The sequence below is a fragment of the Trachypithecus francoisi genome, unplaced genomic scaffold (assembly GCF_009764315.1).
Source record: "Trachypithecus francoisi isolate TF-2019V2 unplaced genomic scaffold, Tfra_2.0 Lachesis_group7, whole genome shotgun sequence".
Taxonomy (NCBI): Eukaryota; Metazoa; Chordata; class Mammalia; order Primates; family Cercopithecidae; genus Trachypithecus; species Trachypithecus francoisi.
Genome location: NW_022681472.1, coordinates 65,281,941 through 65,307,540, shown reverse-complemented (window position 1 = coordinate 65,307,540; position 25,600 = coordinate 65,281,941). Strand labels below are relative to the sequence as shown.

Genomic DNA, 25,600 nt, shown 5'->3' with positions numbered 1-25,600 from the left:
CTCAATTACCTCAGGTGTGAGATCTAACCAAAGACCCTCAGCAATTAATGAAATTGGAAGTTACAAAAGAACACAGGGAATTTTTATTAAGGAGCGCTCTTAATAACATCATTTCACCAGCAAAATTTAATCTAGCTCTTTATTTCTCATTTAGTAGTATATTAAGTTTTGATTATTTATGGAAATATGATTGAGTATAGTGTGATAAAGAATATTTTAAAAAGCTATGTCTCTTCTGTGTAATTTCAAATATCTATTGGACATTACATAGGAACATTTAATTTTAAAATGGCATTTGCTTTAGAGTTAAAACACTATGAACTGAGTTCTTATGAATTTCCCATGTGGTCTAAAACTAACAGATTATTGGCAAATAACTTTTACAAAATTAGAGTAGAAGAATTCAGCCCATACATTAAATTTCCAAAGATAAGAAGGGCATCTTTGTATTTTGTGTATATCATGTTAAACTAATTGTATTTTTTAACACCTGATATGATCATTCTGCAAAATCCATAACTTTTTATTAATTAGGAATTAGGTCACAGGAATACTGGTCTTATCATCAGAGAAATCACAGCTGTAGAGAAATTGTGATGAAGATAATGTTGATTGACTACCTACCAGCATACCTGAGACACAGTAGATGCTCAATGCTATTATTTCCTTTCCGTAATGAAAAAATCTCATATATTACAATCCCCTTTTTCACCAATTTGTGAACATGTGGGTATGTGTTTATAAACACTTACATATGTGCTTGTGTGATTTGGGGTTGCATCATTCTGGTGCTCTATTTATACGATGCCAAGATTAATATTTATACCAGAATGAAAAGTCAGTTAACATACATTGCTTACTGTCATGCAGGTCCGGTTTTAGGGTATTTCCTGCAAATATTTGCTTGCATTCGTTTACTATTATAGTAACAGGATAAAAATGTCTTGCTGGAGTAGATAAGGCCAATTTTCAAAAAAAAAGCATACTCTAGAATAAGGTTCTGGACAGCAGAGTCTCCATGAAACAGCACTTAAAAACAAGTTTCAAAAGTAAAATGGTATATTCTTTATTAAGAAGGTGGGAGGCGTAATTATCATTAGCAATTAGGTTCTAGAAAAGTCCATAAAATAGGGATATAGGCTGGAGAGGGAAAATGCCAGCCTATGGGGCATGTACAGGTATGGGTATTTTTGATCTCGTCATTAAAAATCAGTGTTGACTGAACCATCACCAAGGGCAATTTTTGCCCTTGGAAATTCTGGTTGGCCAAATCTAGTAGGTAGGAGATTCAAGTAGGAGCTGACAAGTGTCCTGGACAGATTCATTCACAAGTCTCTAATAATCACTGGCATAGCAGATGTCAGTCATAAATATAAAGATGATATATTGATAATATGATGAAATCAGTTTTAACTCTGCTGAAAATAAAGCCAACAGAATTTTGCATTGCTTTTGGAATCTGTAAACAAAATATCACTAGCATTTGAGAAGAACAAAAAAAGAACCTACAAACGACAAGCAGATAGGAAGGAAAGACAATTGCAGCCAAGGTAAAATCCATGGACTACAATTCTCAGTGGGAGGCCTTCATCTGGAAGAGAGGGATACCAGGATTTTGGCTGACTTAGAATAACAATGAACGTTTGAAAATGTTTCAGACTTTTGAGCTAGATTTTGCTTGAATGATTTGCTTGACATGGCTGAGTAGTTTATAAACAAGAATGTTCAAAAGGACTTTCTTGCTTAAAAGCTTCAGAGAAGAAGCAAAATCTAATTATAAATACTTTTGTCTTGGCTATACTTTTGGAAATTAATTGTACATTAGTTTGTATCTTCACAGTTACTTAATCTGGTTTTTTACCTTGTTCCACACATCGTGTGGGAGGCTGGAAGAGTTGATAAGAGTTGGATTTATCTTAAAATCTACATTTCTCCTTAATTAATAATTTCAGATATTTTGAGGTTTATTTTCCATTAAAGTTGAATGATGATTTTCTACCTTCTAAGATATAAAAATCATCTTAGAATTTTATAAACATTATGGCAATTTTAAAAATACAGTTAACATGTATGTCCAAAATCTTATTTTTACTCAATACAATGTTTCTGTAATATTTTCCCCTTTAATTTCAGATATTCATGAACTAGCCCTGTACTATGTTAAAATGAATACTAAATGCAAACATTTAAAAATCTGTGCCTTGTCAAATTATCGAATGTATAAATAACCTGGGGGGTTGAAAAGTGACATTTGATGTGGTTACTATGAATAATGTAAATTGATGTCTAGATTTTATTGAAACTCTATAAGCCCAGAAAATATAGTGAATTTCTTAAGTTAAACGAAAAGGGCTAAACTTTAAGTTTCCATCATTTAGCTATTTCACAGATCTGCTCCATTTTTAGTGATACTAGTTTGTAAGAAGGAAAGTCTGAATCGTCTTCGTGGGTTACAGTATCTAGGGTCAGGACTTGTTAGAGCATTGACAAAGACTGATCTGCTCTGTCTTCACATATGACTATTGGCCATGTTCTCCCTTTTGCTGATGGCTGCACAGATTCTCATTTTCTTTGTGGTCCATTTTCTTCTAATTCATGAATCAACTTTGGCTAAATGATACCTCAGAAGCCAAGAAGGTGTCATCAAAAGACACTTTTGTGGCAGACAGGTAAGTGTCAGTGACAGTGATATCATCAAGCTCTGTGCTGAAATGGTCTGACTCTTTGATGACACTGTAATTTAGGGCCACACTGTAGTTAGCAGGTTTCTCTGTTGGCTTCTGCTTGCAGTTGCAGAGCTTTCTGAAGGCTGCACGGAACTTCTGGGACATGAGATTGTAAATCACCGGGTTGATGGCACTGTTGAGATAAATGCAAATTCTGCAAAAGAGCAAAAACCAATTTTCTTGGAAAGGACTGGAGAGAAATGAGTTGACAACCACAAGAGTCCTGTAGGGCATCCATAAAAGGGCAAACAGAATTACAACCACTGCCAGCATCTTGGTGACCTACAGAGAAATAGAGAGAAATGCTGTACAAACACAAATGAAAACAAAACAAAACACCCCTTCTTCTCTCACCCAAACCTTTAGTTCCCAAAATGTAGTCTGAGACAAGGAGGTAGGTGCAAGTCATTTATTGTGGAGGTGATCCCAGGAAGCAAGATTAAGGGTTATTAATTAGAAGAGAATGCGACTGACAAGGAAAAGCCAAAGTAGGGTGTGTTATTGAGATAGCTCCCCAGTACCATGCTGTTTTGGTTACTGTAGCCTTGTAGTATAGTTTGAAGTCAGGTAGCATGACGCCTCCAGCTTTGTCCTTTTGACTTAGGATTGTCTTGGTACCACAACAGAGATATAGACCAATGGAACAGAACAGAGTCCTCAGAAATAATACCACACATCTACAGCCATCTGATCTTTGACAAACCTGAGAAAAACAAGAAATGGGGAAAGGATTCCCTATTTAATAAATGGTGCTGGGAAAATTGGCTAGCCATAAGTAGAAAGTTGAAACTGGATCCTTTCCTTACCCCTTATACGAAAATTAATTCAAGATGGATTAGAGACTTAAATTTTAGACCTAATACCATAAAAACCCTAGAAGAAAATCTAGGTAGTACCATTCAGGACATAGGCATGGGCAAGGACTTCATGTCTAAAACACCAAAAGCAACGGCAGCAAAAGCCAAAATTGACAAATGGGATCTCATTAAACTAAAGAGCTTCTGCACAGCAAAAGAAACTACCATCAGAGTGAACAGGCAACCTACAGAATGGGAGAAAATTTTTGCAACCTACTCATCTGACAAAGGGCTAATATCCAGAATCTACAAAGAACTCAAACAAATATACAAGAAAAAAGCAAACAACCCCATCAAAAAGTGGGGAAAGGATATGAACAGACATTTCTCAAAAGAAGACATCCATACCGTCAACAGACACATGAAAAAATGCTCATCATCACTGGCCATCAGAGAAATGCAAATCAAAACCACAATGAGATACCATCTCACACCAGTTAGAATGGCAATCATTAAGAAGTCAGGAAACAACAGGTGTTGGAGAGGATGTGGAGAAATAGGAACACTTTTACACTGTTGGTGGGACTGTAAACTAGTTCAACCATTATGGAAAACAGTATGGCGATTCCTCAAGGATCTAGAACTAGATGTACCATATGACCCAGCCATCCCACTACTGGGTATATACCCAAAGGATTATAAATTACTCTACTACAAAGACACATGCACATGTATGTTTATTGCGGCACTATTCACAATAGCAAAGACTTGGAATCAACCCAAATGTCCATCTGTGACAGACTGGATTAAGAAAATGTGGCACATATACACCATGGAATACTATGCAGCCATCAAAAAGGATGAGTTTGCGTCCTTTGTAGGGACATGGATGCAGCTGGAAACCATCATTCTTAGCAAACTATCACAAGAAGAGAAAACCAAACACCGCATGTTCTCACTCATAGGTGGGAACTGAACAATGAGATCACTTGGACTCGGGAAGGGGAACATCACACACTGGGGCCTATCATGGGGAGGGGGGAGGAGGGAGGGATTGCATTGGGGTGTTATACATGATATAAACGTCATGCACATGTACCCTAGAACTTAAAGTATAATAATAAAAAAAAAGAAAAAAAAAAAAAAAAAGATAGCTCCTCCTAGAGCCAACTCTGGCTCAAGTAATGCAATTGAGAATTGTCTGTCAGAAGTAAGAGAATGAAAGACCGTGTCCATTCATTAAAAGGTATTGTTAAGGACTTTAACTCCTGTGTACTTCCAGGATTCTCTTGCCTGAAAACTCCTAGAACCTTTAGAGAGACCCTTGAGGCCAAGTAGAAGAGAGACAAGTGGTACAGTGGATGCCTGAAGTGGGATATTTCCTGCTGCAGGAACTATCTACTGCAGGTACGGCTGAAATCAGAGTCTTGTAAGAGGATATTAGCACAGGGCACCAAAAGTGTCTGTGACAAGCATTAGGAGACTTAGGGTCAAACCTCTTCTTTGCTTACCCTATGTGTGGCCTAAGAAATTACCTTAACCTATCTTATAGCTCATCTGTAAAATGGAGCCAACATTGTCCTCCTAAATCAAATGAGGTAACAGTGGATGAAAAGAATAATGCAATAAAAGCCAGTGTTTATTGAATGTTTAGTGACTGCTATGTGCCAAACACTATCCAAGGTGTTTGTTATTTGTTATCATGTTTAAAAAGTTTTAAACATCCTAAAATAGGTATTGTATCCAATACATTTTCAAATTAGAAAATAGATACAGAGGCTGTTAAGTACTTTGGTGGAAGCTGTGGAGTCTCGGGGCCGGGATTAGTATCCAAGTGAGCTTGAATTCAAAGTTTTTGCACTCTTTCAGGTTAAAGGAGAGAGATGAAAGAGTGAGAAAGCAAATGCTGGAATTTTACCTAATGCGGAAGCCACTCCTAAGTATAAACAATGCGCAAGAAGTAAGACAATAGGTAGGATGAAGTCAATATCCCACATTGCTCACTGCTCACTGAACTTCATTCTGATGCGATGCATGTAGGATACTAAGGCTACATATTTTACCACTAGGAGTAGAAAAATTGTTCAGTGAAAATATGTGATTTCACATTGGTTCATATAATACCAAGTAAGACATTCCAGAGATTCTGACTTCTTTTAGAGCCAAGGAGGGTCTACTTAGCAAAGGGGTTAACTGAAACATAATTTTTCCTAAGTAGACTTGAAAAAATATATAAGTAAGTATTTTATTTCATCATAGGAAATCAAAGTGATAAATGTTCTAAGCTTTGGAAGGAGAGGTAGTGATTATCATCTTCACTGTCATCATCACCATGATCTTCATCATTATGAACCACATCCCTGCCTTTATTCTCTGCTTGGTACCCCACGCTCTCTGAAATCAGATCACTGCTTCACACTTGTCAACATTCTCCCACTCCCTGTCAGGAGTAAAGCATCCTACACTGAAATACCTAGTTTAATTTATAATTAGATCTATACCATCACATTTTAATCCTTTAAGATGGCCCAGGTAATCTGAAAAGTGCTATATAAACATTATCTTATTTAATGCTTATAGTAATTCCACGAGTAAGCTAGTATTCATTCCATTTTGCATATGAAGAAATTGAGGTTTAGGTAATTTATATGATTTGCCTACAGACACATGAGTAATAAGTGACAGAGCTGTGATTCAAATCTGTCTACTTAAGACAAAGGACATGCTCCTTCCTTTATACTTTGCCCTTTCCATGAAAGTTTCTTGTATTTTAAATAACATTTCTACTGTGTTATTTCCATTATGATCACCCAAACACTTAACTTCTTCAATGTATAAACCCAACAACACTTATTGCTGCTAAATTTCGGAAGAAAGGTTGAATTTCGTCTACCTTTATCTTTTCCTACAACTGTCAGGTAAAATGTTGAATCCACAAGTAACATCTACCTGCCTCTTTTCACTGAATGTCAGTGAAGGGAGCAGCTTTCATTGTGTTGGAGAAGAGCAACCTGTTTCAAGGTTAGTGTCTCTCCTGTGCATTTCCACAGTGCCTCCAGGCATACTTTGACATCATTCCCAAACATTTCATTGCGGTGACCTATACTTGTTCGTCTTTCCAATAGACAGTAAACTTCTTCAGGGTATGGGTAAATTTCTTCATTTCCCTACTCTCAGGGATTTAGTGCACTATGTGACATAAAGTGACCCTAAGAAAAACTTGAATACATTCTGGCATGGAAGGAATCGTTTTAAAATATGTAACCATGATCATTTACTGTGCATTAATACTCTGCTATATTGTTAGAGGGCTTTTGCAAGAACATATTATTTAACAATTTTTAAACTCTCTTAAATGGAGATTAGGTCAATTAGTAAAATGAGTCTTTAATACATTTCAATTTTTTGTTTAAAATATATTTTTGAAATGTTAAGGAGATGTGAAAAGGAACAAATATAATGTTTCTAGGATTTACCCAGAGGAAAGTATACCTCCAGTGAGATGACAGAGACTATTTTTAATCCTACCCATACCTTTCTTTAGTTAATTTCAAATTTTTGATTTAGTTTAATCACTTTTTAAAATGTTCACAAGTTTTTACTGTAGCTATAGCTTGGATTTCAACAGCTCTTATTCAATATAAGAACAAACACCTAGAAAAGAAATATCCTGAAGATTGTCTTTTTACTCATGTAATTTCACTGTGGTTTTTGAACTTTTATTTCCGCTATTATTCCTTATCCTGAAAATGTGACATAAATGTAGATTTGAAATACATCTTTAAAACCTCATTGTTTTTAAGCATTGATGTTTTTGACAGAGTAGCGCATAGGATGCATGGTGATACGAAAGACAGCTTCTTTACAGCAGCCTCTGCCCTAAGATTTAAAGGTCTTTGAGAAATAGCATGACACAATCTTTGAGTGAAAATGATCTTGTACTATACTTTTGATTGGGAAGGAATCTATCCATCCATTCTAAGTTATGCATTTGCATCCGTACTGTGTATCAGTCAATGTTCTGGCTCTTGATGATTTGACAGTGATCCAGAGAGACATGGCAATGCATTCATGTACCTTAAATCTGATGAACAATTATAATACAATGTGACAACTGCTAATACAGAGGAATGTTCTGGTTCTAAGAGAACCTTGATATAAACCTGAGGTTGAGAGGTCATTAGCAGGGGCTTTCTGGTGCAGTCAAAATCTTAAGATAAAGAGAGATGAGAGACTGTTCTTGCGGAGATTAAGTATGCGTGACAATCTGGAAGTGTAATAGTGGGTATATCATGGGACTAGAAGTAATTTAGTATGCAAATTCCCATTTCAGACCATGTAATGAAGTGGCACAATCTATCTCTTTTTCTAGGAGTCTTGTGGAAACCACTACAAAGCCATTACTTTTATATGATGAAGTGACATCACACTCCATGGAATGCTTGCCTTCCATTCCTTCTGTCTTCCCTACAGAAAGAGAGATACAGCTGCCAAAAGGGGTACAGGCATACTGAGTTCTGAAAATGTCGGCTCTATGGAGTCATTTTAGTTAACATAGAAGTAGGCAGCCATTTTTGTAGAGTGTATTGAAAGCAAGCAAAAGAGATTGCAAGAATTAATGGATTAATTTTTAGTATTTAGAGAGTGAGCTTGCCGGCAGAGATAGCTGAGGAGAAGGGCAGATGAGAACAGGAGAGTCTAGGCTTGATGGCTTGTCCATGGCCACCCTAGCTAAATGTTATCTTCTTTGTGAATATCAGCTGGAAATTTTGATACCAAACTCTGCTATATGTCTTTCAGTCTTCACTGTATTTAAATATGTAGAATAAGTGGCATAAACCTCTCACAAAATTTGGATTCAGTCCTTCTTAACACACCCTTTTGTCATCTTTATAAAGTCTCTAGATGAGGCTCCTATTCAGGGAGTTATCTTTTATAAATGTGAATTGGACAGATTTCTGTCTTATTATTAAAATTAAGATTATAGTTCCTCAAGTGGGCTATATATGCAGTTCAACCCTGTGTATATGTGCTGCATGGAAGAAACAGACTAATTGAGTTCTCTTTTCTAGCATGCTTACGAATCTTCTATTACTCACTACTATCATTGTAACTACTGCTATGACTCTTACTATAAGTTCTGAAATGATTAGCTAACATCTGTATATTGCCTTTTTGTTTTTAGAATAGTATTAGATTTATAGAAGAGTTGTAAACACAATGCAGAGAGTGTCTATATACCCCACACCAAAGTCCTTCTATGATTCACCCCTTGCATTAGTATGGCAGATTAGTCACAATTAACAAATCCATGTCAATAATTTTTATATGGAGTTAGTTAGCTCCATGCTTTATTCACATTTCCTTAAATTTTTCCCAAAGTCCCTTTTCTGTTCCAGGATTCCCATCCAGAATACCACATTATCTTTAATTGTCACAGCTCCTTAGGTTCCTCTGGGCTGAGACAATTTCTCTGACTTCAACGTTTTGATGGTCTTGATAGTTTTGAGGAATACATTAGGTATTGTATAGAATGCACTTTAACTTGAGGTTGCTGATGTTTTTCTCATGGTTAGACTGAGGTTATGAATTTTTGAGAGGATGGCCACAGGAGTGACATGCCTCTAGAACCTGCTCCAAACAGGCTTGCCAGAATGGGAGAAGATGTGAAGTTAGCGACAGTGATAGCCATAGCCCAGTTAATAGTATGCCATTTATTAGGTTCTGGTTACATAATATCTGGGGTCATTTTGATTATTTGTCAGAGATTAACTTATTAGTTTGCCTAGGGAGTCATAAGGATTTGATTCATACCTCAATTCCCTAGAAGTTTTAGTCGAAATTTTTGTACTGATTCAGAAAAAATTCTGTGCATGCGGATGGGTCTTGGTAGTATCTGGATACTCTTGCTTTGGAGATAAAGACTGTGGCTTTGTCCTTCTCTGTGTTATTGAATGACAATAGGTAGTAGGTATGGAAGAAAGAGTTGGAATTTGCATACAGCGTCTTGAATTCACGGTCCTATTCTGCCTCTGAAGACACTGGGCAGGTCATATGACTTTTGTCTGAACCTTATCTAAATTCCAGGGCAATCTTAAGTTGTGAAAAGGCTCTGTTAGTACTAAAAAGCAAAGTCATATACCAGATGGTCACAACTTTATCATTAAACTTGTATTTGAAGACTATTTATTTTATAATGAGTGATTTTTAAGGGTATTATAAGCAGATAACTTTAATTTGTGAATAGACTCTTTATCAATTTTGGATCCCACTTTGTATAATGCCAAAACCCTTTTTTGACTTCATTCACAAAGTAAATCAACAAAAAACCTTCACTTCATCTCTACTGCACAAAAGGTAGGGAGAAGTCTTTAGTACATATGCCTGGCACATAAGTACTCAAAGCACAGTTAAATTATTATTGAGTAAATACTTATATATTTCACAAATGTTATAATTATGGAGTTATGCATCGATTTAGAATTCTTTAAATTAACAAAAACACTCTAGTTCTTGTATTTCTTCTGGCTGGAATACTCTCCTTTTCAGAAATATACTTCTTTCTGGAAATATTTTCTTGTTCATGAATACAAAACATTTAGTCTTTAATATTCTAATGCCATTCTTCAGAGGGTAACAATACATTCTGTGCTTGGACTCTGCCCATGTTCTCCAATATTTCTGCACATTAACAAAGTGTACTGTAACTGGGAATATTTTACTCTCAGATGGCCCTCAGCAAAGTGATCAATGACTATTTAAATTTTGTTACAATAATTGGGCCAGTTGAATGAACTTGACATGATAATTAAACAAATCTGAATTTTGCCAAGCTTCCACACTAATTGGAAGCTCTGGGAATTTCTTCTTGCAGATTATTTTGCTTTGTTTTGACTTATCTCTGGACATTCTTTTTTTTTTTTTTTTTTTTTTTTTTTTTGAGATGGAGTTTTACTCTGTTGCCCAGGCTGGAGTGCAGTGGCATGATCTCAGCTCACTGCAAACTCTGCCTCATGGGTTCAAGCGATTCTCCTGCGTCACCTCTCAAGTAGCTGGGATTATATGCGTGCACCACTATGTCGGCTAATTTTTGTATTTTTGGTAGAGATAGGGTTTTATCATGTTGGCCAGGCTGGTCTTGAACTCTGGATCTCAAGTGATTCACCTGCCTTGGCCTCCCAAAGTGCTGGGATTACAGGTGTGAGCCACCACACCCAACTGACATTCAGTTTTTAAAAGACAGGTATAATCAATGTGGGGTGCTTCATGTCATGGAATGAGATCATTGATGGGGCTTAAAAGTTGAATGATGGGGCCACAAAAGGGCTTGACATCAACTTGTCAGTTACTGTGTAATAAAAGTGAATAAAGGCTGAGTGATAATTCATGGTGGAGAGACTGTGGACTGACATACTCTGTGTTGTGCATTACTTATGGATTTCTTCCAAGAAGACACCCAGGGTTGCTAATGCATAAGTTCTTGACTTCACTTGTCAAGTACTTTACCTAAATGTTTCATTCAGAATAGCCTTTCCGGCAAGCATTATGGAGTGTTTTCTGGGCTCTATTCTGATGAAAAATGCTCAAGAGAATATTAGCAGGGATTCACTATAGAGAAACTTTGGTTGTATCTGATAAGGCTTGAGGAAAGAAGAAGGGCTAAAGAGGAAAAAAAAGTGACACAGGATTTTTATTGTTTTTCTCACAGACAAGGTATTGATGTCACCCAGGCTGGAGTGCAGTAGTGTAATCATAGCTCACTGTAAACTCGAACTCCTAGGCTCAAGCAATCTTCCTATCTTGGTCTCCCAAAGTGTTGAGATTATAGGTGAGAAAAAAAGCTTTTTCTTCACAATTCTAGAGTGTGCTGAGAAAGACAGGCGGAGTTCTTTTATGAGCAAGGCATTTGTAGGGGAAAGGAAACTATACTTTATATCTCAGGGCAGGGGGCTGCATGCACCAGTAGAGCCATGAGTTGACACTGTCATCTAGAGGATATCAGAGCCCAGATGACAGTAGGAGTTACAGGATGACATGAAGCTAGGTAGAACATGACATGACCCTTCCTCTGTGACACCTTCAGTTCCCTAGGAAAATAACTTAGCATCACCAAATGCAAATGTGAAGGCACTTCCAGTGGAAAATCAACAGAGCTCTGCTTCTCACTCTGATGTGGGATGAACCCTCAAAGCCTTGTACATTCTTTCAAGACGAAAGTTAGAGAGAGACACACACACATGAAGAGTGGGAAGTGATGGGACTTTGAGCTGTCCTGGTTAGTGGAACTGGGGTTCAATGCTAAGTTGCACCAACATTTCTCAGTGTGAGAGGCTCCAAGTGATAGTGAGCCTTGTTTTCTGAGAATCAATGACAGTTTATGTGAGATGGGAACTATGCAGTGCTTTCTGAACATCTTTTAATCTAGAATGGAAAAAACTAGATGAAAATTGAAGGTATTCTAATCTAAGTAATAGGAATTTGCAAATTAAAGGATGAAAGATAATTAAAATATATGAAATATTTAGTATGCACCAGGCAAGGTATATTCTTCATAATGGCCCTCCTTTTTACAGAGGATAAGACTGATGTCAGAAAGTTTATATGCTGGTGATCAAAAGCCATACTTTTGATGCATTGGTATATCAAAGTGATATATTGGACTCCAACATCATCCTTTTCTCTTTACTGTTATGAATTAAATTTTGGGAAGGATTTTTTTCCTGAAATTTTAAAACCTAAAAACAAAACTTGGGCTTAAAGGTTGGAATTGGTGGCGGTCGTATGTGGGAGGGGAGCAGGGAGAATGAAAAACTAACTCTTATTTCTATACAAGAGTTTATGCATATTGCACCTAACAAAGATATTCCTATTCACACTGTGATGCTAAGACCTTATGGAACATATTTTTAAAATGTTTCTGATTTCGGGGTTCTTCTTCGAAGAATGGAAAACAGCTGTGGCTAGGTAAGATTTGCATCTAGACTTAAGGATTAGATGTATCACTTTCTGCAATACTAGCAACTATTGTAGTGGTGAGATTTCAGTACTGATTATGGAGTCTGGTAATCATGAATGATGAGAGGTTGGTCCTTCTCTATTGCTGGGATGTTTTCTTCACAGGAGGTGAAGATTTGGAAGCACGCTGAGAAAGAAAAACTCAACTGGCAGAATTTGGATTCAAATTACAATAACTAATTGTTTATTGTAAATAACTAATCGTCTAATCTAAATTTAGAAAATAAAATGTCATTTTGAATTCTTTTATGAGCCACACTGGAAAAACGCTACAGTTGATCTGCCATGGGCTGAGTTTGCTCTTTAGCCTTTTCTAAGTATTCTCTCTTCTAGGTAAATTACTGGTAAATAGCTAGGCCTGTGGAAAAGTCTGTCCTAATATAGCTTGCTTTAATTTTCTTAACTTTGCTCTCTAGGGTATGGTTACCTCTCCTGGTTTTATTTTCATTTGGAACTAGTTTTTAGGAATTCTAATTGGGCATCTTGGCTGGCTCTGAGCTGCTAGCTGTAGCACTGCCCTGAAGACACCAATCTTTCCCAAGGAAGATATTTCACAGCCTCTTTTCTTCCTTGTGCTTCCCTGGCTATACAGTCTGGTAAGGGTGACATTGTAAACAGAAACACAGATAAGTGATTCCTCAGCTGCTTACCCAGTAGGGGCTGGGAAATCAAAGGGGATATTTTAAAATGTAGAATGCAAATGATGGAGAAGGAGAGAGATGTTGGTGATCCTTAAATAGAAGTAAAATTCTCAGAGCTGCCAGATTTTTAAGAGGGCACTTAGTTGTCTTGCTTCTAAAAATCTTAGACAAAGTCCCTCATCGTAGAGCTGGTAGCACCTGGGAGGCATCAGACTCCCTCTCCACGTGTGTCTCTCCCAAGGGAGATAGTCTGTACTATGCTCAGGCCTGGAGTTACAGAGCTAATTTTCTAGCTGTCCTAGAAGAACTCACAGAGTCAGCCAAGGGGTAGGCACATTTTCTTTCCTTCAGCAAACCATACATTCAACATTTTCCACTGATTTCAGCTTTCTGATGAATTAAACATAGTATTCAAAATCAGAAGCCTTGGTTTTAAATTTCAGCTTTACAAACCATTGCTACTCAAAGATTTTTGAGCCTTAACCTCTGCATTTAATGTGTGAAAATATATGAATGAGGATTCATAAAAACACATTGTAATATGTGCTATACCTTTCTAATATAAGGGACTGTTATATTCTTTATCTTGTCTTGAAATCTGCATCCTTGATAAGAGGTGCCAGCTTTACCACTCTGTGTTAACCTAACAGACTGAATGGAGTTTCTTTGCACTTATCTGCTGCTTCACTACTTGACTAAAAACATGATTTGAGCCTACAAACCATGCTGGCCCTGGCTATGAGTTCCAACCATTCAACACAGATTACTACTGCATCAGAGTCTCTTTTGGATGATACGGTCAGAGTTGGTTTGTAGTATCAGTATAGTGATGAAGCAAACAGGCTATGGAGGCAGACCTAGCTGGAATCTAAGTCTAGTTCTGCCACTTACTATCTGTATGGCACCAGACAAGATATTTCACCCTTGTAAGCCTCAGTATATACGTCTGAGAAATACAAAAAGATATGAAGAATAAATGAGGTAGTTTAGGTAATGCACCAGCATAGAGTATGGTTCTCAATAAAATACAGCTAATTTTCCATAATTTAAGGGGATGAGATTTCCCATCACTAGGTAAATGTGTAGTATTTAACCAAATGACAGATGAAGCCTTTGATAATAAATAATAATAATAATATCCTATTGAACACTTTATATTTTAAACATAGAACCAGGGACTTTATTGAATTATTTAATTTTTATAGTATTTATGAGGCAGGTATTCTAGTCTCTTTATTATAAAAATGAAGAAAAACAGATTCTGAGACATTAATAATTCTGGAGAGTGGTAAATATTAATCCTTCTTCAAGTTACTTTCCCTCATGTCTCCCTGTGTATTCATTTGTGCTAATATTCACAACCTGAAAGGATCCTGTTCCTTCACTGGTTTACTTATATATTGTCTCATTATTCCATAGAATGATGCCTCCTTGAGGGTTGCCACTCAAGGGGCAACATGAGGCTCTGGCACTTAGTAGGTGCAATAAACATTCAGGAAATGAATGAATGAATAAGCAAATGAGAAAAACAGTTCATGAATGCTAGTCTAAATGCTTCTGCCTCTGTGGAGTTCCATGTTGCCATTTGACATTTCCATTTCTAATCACAAATGTCATTATTATATTTTGTCTGGTTTCTTTCCCGGTATATAAGAGGGCAGGATATGTATTGCATATTTTTATCTCTAACTTTTAAAACAACTTTGGCATCAAAAATACTTGCATTTAAAAATTAGAATCAATGTGTAAAGATTCCTTCTCAGAAAAGGACATGATTGATAGATCAGAGTGCAATTACAGTGAAGAAAATTTTTTCAGGGAACAGTCTGTTATTCCGTAGAAATAAAGAATTACTGGCTATACTGTTATGAAGAACTTAGGAAAAATAAAGAGCTGAGGGAATGCTAACTCAATATGATTTATGCTAAGTTCATTTCCTATTACTGAATATTGATCGGCACTATGTTAATATATACCAACCTAAAATGGGATTTGCCTCCAAAAGATACAAAGCTCACTTTGACAGGTATTCTTGCTCTGTTTTATCTGTCAGCTGTCGCATTCAATCTTTTGTTGCTCCTCCTTCACTCATGAAGTTGTAGAAGGCTATTTCTCATGATGCCATTCTGCATCTTTAGATTATAAATTGGTATTTTTAGGACCTGTTGAAATAAGCAGGCTCTAACATAACACAGAAAGCATTTTTTTTTAGGAGATAAAGAGTTAAAATGAAAGCCGGGGATGAATTAGCTGCTAGTTTAGGCTGCCTGTGATAAGCTTGATCTTTCCTGTATTTGACAATTTTGTGCAATGCAAACATATTTATTTAATGTGTATTTATAATTATTAAACAATTATCAAACACCAGTACATGTACTAAGTATATAATTATTTTCACAAAAAAATTCTTAAGTAGGAATGGCTCAGAAGTCAGCAAGCTTTTACTGTAAAGGGCTAGATAGTAAATATTTTAGCCTTTGTGGGCCATACAATCTCTGTCACAACTACTTAGCTTTGCCAGTGTAGTGAGAAAGCAGCCATGGTCAATAAATAAGGCAACAGGCATGGCTTTTTAAGTTCTACTAAAAATTTAATTGGGAAAACAAGCAGTAGAACTGCTTTTGCCCCATGATCGCAGTTTACCAACGAGTGGAGTAGTTGAACACTTTTAATACAACAGACAAATGCATATCATCTGTTTCAAACTACTGTTGATATTTATGGCTAACTTTTTTCAAATTCTTAATTATCAACATAGCCAATGAGTAATATGAACCATATTATGCTGGCTCTTAGCTTGTGAACCAAAGTTTTGATTTAGAATTTTATTTCTCTTATGACAGAATCATAATTTGCATTGTCTCTGTACCAACACCTAAAAGAATCATGGTATCATTATACTTTTAATGATCATGAGAGCTCTTTTCCAGAAGATATGTACTCTCATGCATGGTTAAATCAAATGCAGTGTAGAAACCCATGCAGAAACCTCTTGGAGAAGATACATGTGCAAATTGATGGTAGTTGGCCCTCTGGGCCCACAGCAAGCCAGTCCCTTGGATTTTGTATCAGACTGTCTTAATTTACCAATATAAAAGACTTTCCTTTTTTATGGCAGTCCCTCTGGGTATCCTGGTTCCAGCACTCACCAGTTGTTAGGCCTTGGGCCCATTACTGTTTGGGAGTTTCAGTTTTTTCTTCAGTAAAATGGTGACAGAAATTTTCATGTGCCTCACAGGGTTGCTGTGTGAATAAATGTGGTAAGTGCTTATGCTAGTGCTGGCAACATAGCAAATTTGAGAAAAGTAAAACTATTTTTGAAACTAATAATAGAAAACATCCATTATTTACCATGCACCAAGTTCTGTTCTAAGTATTTCATATATATTAACTCATTTAATCTCCACAATAACACTACAAGGAAAATACTATTATCTTCATTTTACAAATGAAGAAACTCATACACCACTTACAAATGGTAAAATGAGATTTGAACCAGGCAGAAGAGTCTCTTATTCAGTCTGTCCCTATAAAGGTAACTATTTCTTATTCCCAGTGAGAAAGACTGGGTAGAGATTGCCATACTTTCTCTTACAAAAATGAAGAGAGCTAAGACCTATTTGAATAAAGGAACATCTATCACAAACTTCTCTTAATTACTGACCTACTGAAAGGTTCTTATTCCACCACTGGAAAATGTTGTTGCAGTTTTGAATTAGAATGTAGAATGATTTTTCTTTTAGAATAAGTATTCTAAAATATAATTAAATAGTATCACTAATGCTATATTTCTTGCACATAGAAGCCAAATGACTTAAGTAGGCCAGCCTGGTGTCTTAACATTGCATCAATGGGAAAGACTCAGGTTTTAATGTATAAGTTTCAGGTATTGATGTATAAATGACATTCACCAGTGCCTGAATATGGATTCAGTACAACAACATGCTCTGAAAATGGGCTGTTTATTTAATATCTCTGACTGCCCTATTTAAATTAGACCCATCTCATTTCAGCATTTAATTATTTCCCTTATTTGCTTGATTTTTCTCCACCATCAGACAGGTCATAAACTGATATAATATGAGCATTTGTTTTTTATTCTCTGTTTCCCCATTTCTCCTTAGAAAGCTCCATGCAACAGGGATGTTTGTCATATTTGTTCATTGCTGTGTTCCCAAGGTCTAAAAGAGTGCTCGGGATTCAGAAATGTGCAAGTATTCAACATATTTTTGTGGAACGAATGAATGAATTTAATTTTCACACATATAATGTTTCCTTTTTCTTGGGCAGATATATCCACTATCTCTGCACCTCATTTCTGTGATGTTTGTACCATGGGCAAGTGTGAGGAAGCAGAGAATAGTGTTGCCATCAAAGACTTTGGATCAGATTCTAGGAACTAGACTTTTTGCTTTTCCATTTTTTGAATGGGTGACCATGAGCTTAATATCACTAAATCTTATAGCACTCATCTTTAAAAATCACAGGATAAATTACACTTATGTCATAGATACAAATGAGACGATGTGTGAAAATCCCTTAGCACCACCATGCCTGGCACATATAACAGCTCAGCAATATTATCTATTATAAAGGTTAACTAATGATGGACACATATGCAAATGGGACAGATTATTTTCTGGATTATATTGTTAGAAAGATAATCAGACATGTAATCTGTTGCATTGAATATATTTATTCAAGAGATGGGGTATTTCTATGTTGCTCAGGCTGCTCTTGAACTTCTGGGCTCAAGCGATCCTCCCTCCCACCTCAGCTTTCCAAGTAGCTGGGATTACAGGCATGAGTCCCGGTGCTCAGTTACCAAATGTGCCATTAACTGAAGAATTTAAGCTAGAATATGTAAACAGTGGTTCTTGAACTGGGGTGGGGAAGTTTTGTGAGGGTTGTAGAAATCACTTGAGGGGATTTTCAAAACTCTCCATGCTTTCTGGAGAGTCTGCAATGTTGCCTCATCTTTAGAATTTGTATTGGGATGTACCTCTGCTACTGACTGGAAAATGTCCTGTTCTTCAGGGTTTTGAGGTGAAATGTTGACAACAACAAATTTGTAATATATAAATTTACAAGGTATTATATTAAAATACAATACATTCAAATATTCCATAATGACTGTAACATGGCAATAAATATAAAAATAAATACCCCATCTCTTGGCCAGTATACAAGGAAATCACTACTCATTCCAAAGGCTTTTGTGCCTAGCATTTCTCCTAGCAGTACTACATAACAGTTTACCAAGATGTTTTACTTCTGAACGTAGACATTTCTATTTCTCTTTGGGAAAAATGGTTTTGTGAATTTTGTCCTTGCTAATCATCATTTTTCAAGTTGTCTTTATGATACATTTTTGGTGCTTTTGAAAGAATATTTTATATTGCTCAGTGTTACTAAGCAACTTGACTCTTTAGCATTAATTTTTGGAATTGTGTTTGGTCACTTTAGCTGAAGAAGAAACATGATCTTACTGAATATGTAGAATTCTGACAGTAATAATTTTCTACTGTAACGCTTTAAACATAGTGGGCTACCTAGCAGTGGGCTTACATGTAGGAATCAATTTGCAAAAATTTAGTCTACCTTCCTTAAAGGCTACCAAGATCTTTTTAATGAGCACTAAACATTATTTGAGTTGATAATTCATTTCAACACAACCCAGAAGTTTCTGTTTTTTGACTAACAAGGCATATAAGAACATGAATTTTCTTTCTTCTGGTGCCTCAGTGTTCATGCTTTTTTTAAAAAAATCAAGATTGTTTTCTCTACTTGTGGTATATGCATGGGCATTGGTCTGATTTAAAACATGTTAATGATGGGAACAATGTGCCTGGTGTGATTTAATAACCTTTCCCGATTGATTATCCTGAGGAAGTGGATGGAGTTGAGGAGGAGCCAGCGACAGAAACTGTTGTTCATTAGCTTAAAAGCCATGATCAGGCAGTTTCCCACCTGTCTCAATTTTGGGTTTGCATTGCATTTTGAGTGGCTGACACAGGCTTCTTGAGTTGGGAGAGCTCCCCTAAGGAACAACCAAACATTCTGCATGATGCTCAAGTATGAAGAGTGGTAGATTGATAGAGAAAGCCTTTCTGGCTTTTGCCATTAGTACTCTTGATGGTTTTGGTGAGGCACAAAAAACCCAGTATACTTGCACGTGAAAAGAAGAGTCAAGCACCCTTGATCGATCCTGTTTATTAAGAGCATTTGTACCTCACACTATCACATTCCTTTGAGGTTAAGGCAGTAGCAAAGTAAAGTCAAGAACTGTGCGCAAAATGGAGCGTGCTGCTTTTGTCACAAGGCTACTTGAATTGCTTCTAAATGTGTTTCTAGAATTCTTTAAAGATAAAGTGGAAACAGCCAAGATATTTGAGGGGAAGGAAAAAAGTGGATTGTGAACATAAGACATATCATCAGGGAATGCTGATAAAGGAAAGACCTGGTTTAAGATTGTGAGGACACAGCTATTACTCATAAGTCGGCCTTGTTCACATGTTTTTGAATAAGGAATGTACTGAGACACTTGGCTTCTATTGATTGGGAATTAGGGCTTTAGATAGAATTTTTTGGCAAATGAAGAAATCCCTGCCCTGTGGATATGCATCCAATATGATTCAGTCTGGCCTTTAATTATAAGATCGTTGCTTCAATGAAGGGGAATAGAGTGTTAAATATGAGATCATACCTGTTATGGGTGTGTCACTGGCTGCAACAGCAAAGGAAACAACCTTGAGGACCATGCCAGCTAGCTACTGGCTAATAAAATGGCTCCTCTAAATATGGTTTATTGGGAATGAGTCCCAGAACAGACTTACTGGAAAGTGTTTAGATGTCACAAAGAAATTCAGATCAGCTGTAATTTACTACCATACCAATTCACTTTTTTTTAAATGAATGAAACTTAATTTGTTAGCAGTCTACCCATCCCTACTTCTCCCATTTCCCACAATTAACAGCCATGCCTTTTCTCCTTGCCATTATCCTCATTCTCAATCAATGACTTTCCATTCTACCTCACTGAAAAAATAGAGCCCAGCTTGCTAAACTCACAACTTTCTTCCTCATTACTTAAAATTAATCTGCAACCATGATCATCCTTATTTCTTTTCTTTGCATCTCATTCATTTATTCTTTAATTCACTCATTTATCTATTTATTGGACAAACATGTATTGGATACGTCCACGTACCAGATACTGTGCTAGGTGCTGCAGACAGATCAGTGAATGAGACACAATCCTTTCTGACAAGAAAAAGAAAGATGAGCCCTATCCTATTCCTTTTTGCCTCCTCAGGAACCATGCGCCATCCATATCAAGTCTTGCTTGTGCATCTACAAATAATTCCTTCCACTCTACTAGCTCTTTCCCATCAAAATTTAACCACACGTAGATTTCTTCTCTTTTAAGAAGTAAAGCAAAATAAAGCAAACAAAAATACCTTGCCTTGTTTCTTCATGTTATTACTGTTCTCTCTCGTAATCAAATTTGTTAAAACAGCTGTATATTCTTACCCTCTTTTTAGTTTTTCCTCCATTCATCATTCACCAACATCATGCAATCTTATTTATTTCCCCAACACCTTATGGAAGCTGCATTCACAAACTGGGTGCTTTTCAGTCCTTATCTTTACATTTATCATTGACCACTACTGAAATAGTCTCCTTCTTTGATTTCTGTGACTCTTTCTCCTGGTTTTCCTCCTCCCTCTCTGAATATTCCTTCTATGTTTATTTCAAAGGCTCTTCATCTCATTCTCCTAGAATTCTAGCTATGCCAGGGTTTCTTTTCTACGTTACAAAATTTCCTCTAGTGATTACATCTACTCTGGTGTCTTCAACAAACCATCTGTATACTAATTACTCCCAAAGCTATATCTCCAGTCTATATGTTTCTTCCGAGCCTTAAATTTATATTTCTATTTGTATCCTGGTATTTTATAGACACTTCAAGTACAACATGGACAAAACTAAACCTGACATGCTTACCCTACTGAAATATGTTTCTTCTCTACTGTTGTCAACATTTACATAAGTTACACTATTCAATTAATTATAACAGTAGCTAACATTTATTATTTCCATGTTCCAGGCACAGAAGTTACACTATTCAATTAACAATAACAGTAGCTAACATTTATTATTTCCATGTTGCAGGCACTGTGAGAAGTACTACATATGAAATTTTACACTCAACCCTAATAACTACCTTGTGAGATAGGTACTGTTATTCTTTTTACAGATATGCAAACCGAGGCTCAAGGTTGTAAGTTAACTTGTTCACATCACATAGTCAGCAGCCAACCCTGGCTCCCACTCCAAGGGGTGAAACTGGAATTCAGGCTCTCAACAGTCACACCACTTTCTCTCTCCATGGTTCAAGTAAAGTCACTTTGAATCCTTTCGATTCCACTTCCTACACATTTACTCACACCAAATCTATTGATTCTGTTCCAAATGTATCATTTTCTTCCCTATCCTAAATGCTATTTACCTTATTCTGTTAGGCCCTTGGAGATTGATTCATATCTTGCCCATATTGTTCCAGTCTTCTCCTAACTAATGGCTTTGACTTTGGTTCAATTATTTGGCCACATTGAAGACAGAGTGGTCTTCCCCAAGCTTAACTCTGATTATAATAACACTCCTTGCCTTGTAATCTCCCAATATCTTCCCATAGCCTTTAGAAGCTTGCCCAAATCCTTCATATATATACTAAATAAAGGCCTTATTTCCTGATCTCTGCTTACCTCACTAGTCTCACCTTTTGTTGCCCAGACTTAAGGAGCTACTTGCCATATTATGGACTGATTGTGTTATTTCTAGATTTCTGGTCTTCACCTGTGTAGTTCCTAGTATATAAACCATCTTCCTTCCCTTCACCTACAAAATGCCTATGAATCCACAATGCTCAGCTTAAGAGTGCTCATTTCCAGAAAGCCTTTCTGGTGCCCACCTCTCTCCAAGCCATGTAGATCAGGTGCCACTAATCTGTGTTTTCACTATGATCACATTTGTTTCTTTATGACTTTATCAGTTTACTATTCTGTCTTCTGTATTAGACTGTGAACATTTTGTGAGCATAAGCTTTGTTTTAATCATTTTTGTATCCTAATGGCTAATAAAGTCCCTGACATTTAGTATGATTTTAAATAAATCATAGGTGAGGTGATGCAAATCTGTCCGAATCTATCTGCTCCTTAATTTCACCATTTTCCTGTCCCATATAATATAACATGCTGCAAGGGATTGTAATAATAGAGTTACTATTTTGGAATTCAGAAACAGACCATGCTTAATTCCAAGATAGCACTTCTACTGTGTACTGCAGTTGCTTTATGCCAATGTATCGATTCGATTGCTTTTAACTTATTAAGAGAGATTTCCAACGGATTCCTAAAGAAATCCCTGGAGGTCCATCCTAGCCCCTTATAATCTCTAGTTAAATATTTCTCTTGTAAATATACTCTGAATCTGAGCCTATTCCTATTTTTCCTGGTAAAACAGAAAATCTACCAGTGAATTACTTTCTCCTGCCCTCCCCTACTGAATTTTATGTGTGCATAATCTTTCAAATGTTTGTCAAGTAAAATTAGTCACAAAGCTGAACTCCTATCAGAAGAAACGTGGCAAGGTGTCAGTTTTGCACATTGCCAGGGGCTTGAGTCACTTAACTATACAAAAATGATCTTTAAAAATTCACGGGGTGCTCTGCATTCACCCTGCCGCTGTCCTCTCTCACTCTCACAGTGGTGCCACCTCTCTCACTGAGCCACTTCCTTATTTTCTAAGCTAAGAGCTGCTACCCACAGAAAATATGCTGAGTTTCCCCATAGTCATAAATCCTCATAAAACTCAAACAACAAAGGCCCAGAATGGAGAAGCATAGGATGCTTTACTTTCTTGCAGCTACTATATAATTATATTCAGGGCAATCTATCCAAGGGTTATAGCCAAAAGTCACCAGTGTTGTTTATGAAAGGTTGCAGTGTTTTCTTTTTTGAAACGTTATCTATTTTTATTTCAACTGAATATGGCTGTCAAGTGTTTCACATTATGCATCCTAATCCATGTGCATATGTATGTGGCCTTGTTTAATTTTCAGAGCTAATTTAGCTTTAAATTTATTCAAGTTCTTCTCATGTACTTCCATGCAGCTCTCAAGTGTCGTGTTTGACTCCAGTGGCAAGACCATGACTTCTGTTTTAGATAAATACACTTATAAATACACTTTTAACTGCGTTTTCCCTTGCTCCTTGGCTCATTTTCGTTTCTTTAATTCTTCTCCCAACTGAGAGAATCCACTAAAACATGTCTTTGGACCTCTAGCTATGTCCAAGAGGAGAAAATAGGTCCTTTTATTTCTAGCTAGGTCTCCTATCCCATTTTAGCCTCCTATTTGTAAACATTCTTCTAGACCTCAGTGTTTGTCAGTCTGTTCTTCATACTTTAAATTCAACCCCCACCACACCTTCTTTCTATTATTATATTGATTCACAAACCCACTTTATGTGATCTTGACCACTCATTTCCAATCCTATATTTCCAACTCCTCCATAAAACTCCTCTTAATATCTCTGTTTAATATCTCTCCCTTACCATTTCTTTCAATAATTCTACCATTTTCTGTTTCCTGAAAAACATCTTTAGAGTCATATTTGATTCTCCCACGTTCTTATCCTGTATATCCAGGCTTTACTAGTTTAGTCATTTATCAATATGTCCCTAGGCACCACGGAGGCACCGTGGACACAACAATAAATAGGATCATATTTCTATCACTGTGGGATGCACAATCTGCTGAGAGAAAGGAGCATTGGAACAAATTTTTAACAGCAAAATGGTGAACCATACAGATGAATGCACAAAATGATACAACAGGAAGGGAGAAACACCAAACCCTACCAGTGGTGGTAAGGAAAGCATGCTCTGAGAGGTGACCTACCACAGGGAGGATAGAAAGAAACAGGTCAAATAAGAGACTACCGAGTGCTCAAGCCTGGAGGAGTCTGCATGCTGGTTGGCAGGCATGAGAGAGTGTAACAGTGACGGAAACTGCTTGTATGAGGGTGTGTTGGGGGACAGAGGGCAGATGAGTTTGGGAAAGTAAGCAGGGAGCAGATCATAAATGTCCTAATACGCCAATATAGTGACTCGGTATTTCAACATATAGAAAATGGGAAGATTGAAGGATTTCAGGCAGCATAGCGATGGTATCAAGTTTACATTTTAGATTATTCTAGCAGCAAGCACCCTGGAAGAAGAACTGGAGAAGGGCAATCAAGAGGCAGGGTGTGGGTTAGGGGATGTGATGGCTGATGTCTGTAATCCTAGCACTTTGGGAGGGCAAGGTAGGAGGATCCTTTGAGCCCAGGAGTTTGAGAGCAGCCTGAGCAACATAGTGAGACCTCGTCTTTATACAAAAATGACAACATTAGACAGGCATGGTGGCACACAGCACACACCTGTAGTCCCAGCTATTCAGGAGGCTGACGTTGGAGAATTGCTTGAGCTCAGGAAGTTGAGGCTGAGATCAAACCACTGCACCCCAGTCTGAGTGACAAAGTAAGACTGTCTCAAAAAAAAAAAAAAAAAAAAAAAAAAGAAAAAAAGGCAGGGGGATTGGAAGGAGGCTTCTTCATATGTGGCAAGGCAGGAGATCAGCCTTCTTCCCTACAGTGCAGAGGACACAATGGGACTGGAACTGTAGTCATAACAATAGAAGGGAGATATTAGGTGTGTGAGAAATTTCAGAGGAAAGAATCCCATGTATAGTGACACAAGGACAGTAGGGAATTTTGAAATAGGCATTTAAGACATAAAAAGAGGAAACTGATTATGGTTCTGCAAATGGATAGACAGAAATCCCTGAGGACCCATTTGGAATGGAGACTCCAAGGATGAAGAAGCCACTGTCTGTAGAATGTGATATTCTCTGGCATTGCTCAATAGCTTGAAGAGAAAACTGAGAAGGCAGGTGTTGATGATGGTCTTGGGCTTTGTTTTTCTGGCCTCATTGACTACTTCTGCAGGTTGGAAGGTCTTCTTGTATTTCACATTGGCCTGGTGAATGCCTACTCATTTTTCAAGCCTGAGAGTGACTAGTATCCCATTGGGGGCTTGCTCTTCAACCTTACGCACAATAAGTACCATTTTCTTATCTCTTCTGTACACTGCACAGCTTAACCTTGTGTTTTAATGTAGATCTTTCATATCCTACTGAATGTTCCAGAAGAGAGTATTATTGGTTCTTTAGACAGTATTTGGCATAAAATTGGTGCTTAATAAATGTTTATTGAATTGAAGAGAAAAGCTTAATAAATGTTTATTGATGAAGAAAGAAAAGTGATGAAAGGGTCATATTTTAAAGGGTGTTGAAAGCCCTCAGAGAAGCTGGGAGATA

The 25,600-nt window shown here is 36.9% G+C and overlaps 1 protein-coding gene across 2 annotated transcripts in view; it reads right to left on the bottom strand.

Moving 5' to 3' along the window:
* Window positions 1-498: 498 nt before the first annotated feature.
* TRHR (thyrotropin releasing hormone receptor) overlaps window positions 499-25,600 on the bottom strand; it is a 35,849-nt gene continuing 10,747 nt past the window's right edge. Inside the window, exon 3 of one of the 2 annotated variants that reach the window (XM_033202865.1) lies at window positions 499-3,008. In XM_033202865.1, the coding sequence (XP_033058756.1) occupies window positions 2,601-3,008 (408 nt within the window). In that variant the 3' untranslated portion in view covers window positions 499-2,600. The remainder of the gene's footprint in view (window positions 3,009-25,600) is intronic. The other variant, XM_033202864.1, reaches the window with a different exon arrangement.